The sequence below is a fragment of the Otolemur garnettii genome, unplaced genomic scaffold (genome assembly GCF_000181295.1).
Source record: "Otolemur garnettii isolate 467f Iridium unplaced genomic scaffold, OtoGar3 scaffold00043, whole genome shotgun sequence".
Taxonomy (NCBI): Eukaryota; Metazoa; Chordata; class Mammalia; order Primates; family Galagidae; genus Otolemur; species Otolemur garnettii.
The window spans coordinates 10,342,531-10,347,902 of NW_003852438.1; the positions used below are offsets into that span (position 1 = coordinate 10,342,531).

General features: G+C 48.0%; 1 protein-coding gene across 1 annotated transcript in view; it reads left to right on the top strand.

Moving 5' to 3' along the window:
• The window catches only part of DGKA (diacylglycerol kinase alpha), a 24,058-nt gene that overhangs the window by 3,230 nt on the left and 15,456 nt on the right, over positions 1–5,372 (top strand). The window contains exons 2-8 of the mRNA XM_012805504.2: positions 2,564–2,708; positions 3,212–3,285; positions 3,601–3,733; positions 3,980–4,054; positions 4,514–4,563; positions 4,920–4,994; positions 5,168–5,287. Of these exons, the coding sequence (XP_012660958.1) occupies positions 2,645–2,708; positions 3,212–3,285; positions 3,601–3,733; positions 3,980–4,054; positions 4,514–4,563; positions 4,920–4,994; positions 5,168–5,287 (591 nt within the window). The 5' untranslated portion in view covers positions 2,564–2,644. The remainder of the gene's footprint in view (positions 1–2,563; positions 2,709–3,211; positions 3,286–3,600; positions 3,734–3,979; positions 4,055–4,513; positions 4,564–4,919; positions 4,995–5,167; positions 5,288–5,372) is intronic.

Sequence of the window (5,372 nt, forward strand, 5' to 3'; positions counted from 1 at the left end):
TGACACCACTGCACTCTACCCATGGTGACAGAGTGAGACTCTTTCTCAATAACAACAAAAAAGGAAACCAAAGAGCAGCTGGAACAAGAATGGTGCGCTGCATAGAGGTAGGCAGCAGAGATGTCCCAAGGGCAGAGGCTGCGTAGAAGATTCTTGCACAATCAGAAAGAAAAGGGGCTGAGTTATTCTTGTAGGCCCTAACTGCTTCCCTAAGCCTGACCCAACGTGCCCTAAATGAGTGGGTGGAGGTCAGGTGTTTGATGGAGTACTTCAGTAAGTGCTTTTTAACATCATTCATTCATTTAACAAATACTTATTAGCACCTACTATATGTGCTCCAAATTATCTCATATTCCCCTGACTACCAGACATTTTGGCATCCCATTTAACTATACTTGGATTATTAGTTCCAAAATATGTATGGCTTTATACAACCATTTGTATAACTGATATTGAGCATTTCCCCCCTTCCCCCCAATGTGTGCAGCACTGTTTTAGGTACCAGGGATACAGTGGGGAACAAGACTGGCAACGTCTTGCCTTTGGGGAACTTAATATTTTAGTAGAAGACAAACAGTAGGCAACAATACTAATAAATTAGGGAAGATAATTTTGGGGTTTTTGTTTGTTTGTCTGTGAGACTGAGTTTTACTTTGTTGCCCTCCGTAGAGTTTGGTGCCATCACAGCTCACAGCAACCTCTAGCTCTTGGGCTTAGGCGATTCTCTTGCTTCAGCCTCCCAAGTAGCTGGGACTACAGGCACCCGCCACAACGCCTGGCTGTTTTTTGTTGCAGTTTGAACCTGCCACCCTCAGCATATGGGGCTAGCACCCTACTGACTGAGCCACAGGCGCTGCCCGGGAAGATAATTTTTACTTGTGATAAATTCTATAAAGGAAACAAAGGAGGCTGCTGTGCAGAAGAGGAGGCAGTTACTTTAGGAGATCAGGGAAGGTCTCTTGGAGGAGCTGACATTTCAGCTGAGACAAGAACTTGGCTGTGCCAAGAATGGGAGGATGTCCCTGGCAGAGCAGTAAGTCTCCTGGCCCTGAGCGGGGAAGAGTTTGGCATGCTTGAGGAACAGAAAGGAGGGCAGTGAAACTAGACAGCAACTTGTGAAGGGAAGAGTGGAACAAGAGGAGGACACAATAAGAGGCAGAAGATCTACCATGTGGTCCCAGGGCTGGAGCCATGGGTTCTCCACTTATCAACTGCCTTAGGAAGTCCTAGCTTCTCTGAGCTCCAGTTTCTTCATTGGTAGAATGGCTATACCACTAGTTTCCTATCTCACAGGATTTGATTCTATTTAATACAATAATAACTATGTCCCTCTCTCCTATGAGTCCCTCAGGCCCATGTCTTGTGGGCCTCAAGTATAATGCCAGGCATTATACTAGGCACTTTTCATACATTATTTTACTTAAGCCTCACAATTGTGAAATATAGGTTATCATTCTCCCCATTTTATAAATGTAACTTTCCTAAGTCACAAAGATATTTATGAATCTTTAGTCGCCCTCTCAACTTGCTCCTTGGGCAGAATCCACGTGACGGCTCTTTCTTGGTCCCTGGGTCCTATAGCCAAAAATTGGGGCTCCCTAAACACTGCTAACCTAGCAGGGTGGAAGGAAGATCCCAGCATCCAGAACTGCAGTGCTCGGCTCCACCGTCCCGGGACTGGCACAGCAGGCGGGTGCTCAGAGGCTCTTCCCCTATTTCCTCCTACCCCTGCGCTGGGTCCCCGCCCTTCCCAAGTGGAACCCCGTGCAACGCAGGCGAGGCGGGGCCGGGACTGGGGACTCAGCCAGAGCTGGTTCTGTGTCGCGCGTCAGAAGCGCTAGAGGTCGTTGCGGGGCGTGGGTGGCTTAGGGAGTGGGTGGCTGAGCGAGACAGGGTACTCGGGCTAGAGGCAGAGCAAAATGGGGTCATGCTTGGGAAGACGAAGAGCTTCCAAAGTAAGAATGACCCGAGGGCCGATTCAGCTGTACTGAGACCGAGATGGGAGAAAGGGCAGACTGGGGAAAGACCGCAGAGGTTGGGGATGGCAAGAGAAAGTGCAGAAACGGACAAGGAACACACTCACTCAAACATATATGGACTGGGAAAGCAGGGTAGGGGGTGGGGTTGGGAAGGTAAGCCTGGTCAGAAGAACCAAGACAGATTGGGAAAGAACTCAGAGAGTGGGGGAAGGATCCAGAAACGAGGGGAGACATTTAAAGATGAGTCAGAGAAACAGAGAACGCTGTCCAGTTGTCCTGGACGGAGATGGGAGAGACTGCAAAGATTGGGCGTGGCGAGAGAAAGTGCAGAAACAGACAAGGGACGCACTCAAGGAAACATACACAGACTGGGAAAAATGGGGCGGAGAGGTAAGGATCATCTCTGGGAGCACAAAGACATAGGAGAGAGGGACATAGGGAGAGATATAGGGGTGACTCAGAGACAAGGAAAAAACAAAAATAGCAAGGGGAGTAGGTTTAAACAAAATGGAGCAGACAGAAGAAAAAAAGACTGTCCAGACAGCTGGCTCTTCCCACTGCAAGCTCTTGTCATCTTCCTCCAGGACTACCCTCTGAACAGGACCAAGCACCTGAAATTCTACTACCAAGTTGTCTTTCTGAACATCCTTAAGAAGAAGAAACAGATGGCCAAGGAGAGGGGCCTAGTAAGCCCTAGTGATTTTGCCCAGCTGCAAAAATACATGGATTGTGAGTCTTCCTCTCAGCCCTTCCATTCTGGAGACCGTACGCCAGAGAATCCCTTGTCCTTCTCATTCCATTCCCTCTCCCGTAGTTTCCCTAGTGGCCTTGAGCTAGCCTGATCCTCAGATATGCCCATGACTGGGGAAAGGAGGAGAGGGAAATGGGGAGATGCCTGAGATCCCTGCTCTCTATCCATCTTCTCTATACCTAGACAGCTTTTTCCAGTTAGAGTAAAGAGTGGTACCACTTTGGAGGATCTGAAAGGTTTTTCCCTCTGTAATTCTGTGTTTCTTCTTGGAATTTCCTTTTTCTTTCTTTCTTTCTTTTTTTTTTATTAAATCATAGTTGTGCAGGGGGTACAGTGTGTTGTTTCCATATACAATTTGAAACATTCTCATCCAATTTATCTCTTCTTTCTTCATCTCATTCAAATCATGTCTCCTGCTGGGTGTCTGGAAGGGAGAGCTGAGCTGGACTAATGCACTTCTCTTACTCTCTTCATACCCTAGACTCCACCAAAAAAGTCAGTGATGTCCTAAAGCTCTTTGAGGATGGTGAGATGGCTAAATATCTACAAGGAGATGTGAGTGGCAGCTGGGAAATCTTTCTCCTTGACCAACTCTTCTCATCTTTGTTTTTGCTACTTCATTGGGATCCCCAGCTTCCAGAGATTATTCTGGTCCCACCTCTTGCTCTCCTTCCACGAGATACTCCAGTGTCCGGTGTCACTGCATCTATTAAAATAAGAGATTCTGTTAACTTATGACTTGGCCCAAGAGACCATACTCCTGCCTCAGATGTTTCTTAGTTCTGCATTTATTGTCTTTGTCCCCACTACTCCCGGTTTATTAGTCCTCAACTGAAAGACTTCCCAGGGTAATGCTCACTTTCATGATAGGCTATCGGTTACGAGGGATTCAAGGAATTCCTGAAAATCTATCTGGAACTGGATAATGTTCCCAGTCACCTAAGCCTGGCACTGTTTCAATCCTTCCAGACTGGTCAGAGCTTAAAGGAGATTTCAACAAAAGGTATGGTCAAGTAGAAAGGATGGGGCTGGACCTTGGAAGAAAAGTCAAATTACTTTGGGTTTGGGAATGAGAGTTGACTTCAGTCACATGCTGTGGGTAGGTTGAGGGAGAAACATGGAGGGTGCCAAGGCTGGTCTAGGAGCTGGAGGGAAGAAAGTTAAAGAGGAGAGTGGGAACAGAGGAAAAGGGAAGAGTCAAATTGGAGGGAGCCCTGATCTCAGATTTGCAGTACTTTTTTGTAACCAGATGTGGTGTGTCTCAGTGATGTCTCATGCTACTTTTCCCTTCTGGAGGGCGGCCGGGCAGAAGATAAGCTAGAATGTGAGTTGCCACTCTGGACTGGGGGTAAAGGGAGTGGGTAAAGAGAGAAAGGTGTTCCCTAGCCTCCTTTCCCTCATTCTTTCAGGATTCATAAAGGCTGACAGGGCCAGATAAAGGTGGGGCCATAGAAGGAGCCCATTTCCTCTGTTCCCCAAGACTCCTTATACCTAATGCTACCCACCATAGTCACCCCTATTCCCATGTCTTGTCCCTTCCCATGTAGGTGGCCTGGGATGTTTTGGGGGTATGAATGCGTGCTGTCTGCTGTCAGATCCACAAGGGTAGAATCCATGCCTATTTCCCCTCCCTTTCTGTCTCCTTTCTCAGACTCATCCCAAGCTCTAGGCTCCCTCTTCACTCAAAAGCCCTCTCCCTATTTCTGTTTTCCGTGTATTCTGGTATGAGTTCTTTGAATACCTCTCACAAACTGACCATGGCCCCCCTAAAACACCCCCACAGTCACCTTCAAGCTGTACGATACGGACAGAAATGGGATCCTGGACAGTTCAGTGAGTTGGGGTACCCCTGGGTTTGCTGGACAAGGGAATATGTGTCCATTTGTTTGTGCCCTTCTCCCCCAGCTCTTCTAGGGTTTGAAACAGCAAAGGAGGATAGGGGGAAAGGTTGGGTACTCTTGGGTTAAATTTGGTATTAGGCCCCAAGCTCTTGACTCTCAAAGAGAAGGCTGGAGAGAAGAACTGGGAACCTGCCTTACAAACACATGCACATTTATTTACTTGGCAGAGGCACCTGAGAATGAGAGACAGGGCTGGGGGTGGAATCTGAGAACCCTGATTTCTGAAGAAGAATTTAGATAGTGGTAGTGAGGGAGATATGGTTGTGAATCTTACACTCTTTGCCCCAGGAAGTGGAAAAAATCATCCTACAGATGATGCGAGTGGCTGAATACCTGGATTGGGATGTGTCTGAGCTGAGGCCGGTAAGGCAGTTAGTTCTTCCTTCATGTCCCTTATTGTACATTCTTTCCCACGAATTCCTCATCTGCCGTTACCTTGACCGGGTTGGCTGGGCTGGATATCCTAAGACACAGGGGAGAAGAGTCAGGTCTGAGAAGCCACTCATACCAAAAGTCTTTTCCCACTCTCTGCTCAGATTCTTCAGGAGATGATGAAAAAGATCGACTATGATGGCAGTGGCTCCGTCTCCCTTGCTGAGTGGGTCCGAGCTGGGGCCACCACTGTGCCACTGCTAGTGCTGCTGGGTCTGGAGATGGTGAGTAAGAGAGATTTGTGGCTCGGCGCCTGTGGCTCAAGCGGCTAAGGCGCCAGCCACATACACCTAAGGTGGCGGGTTTGAA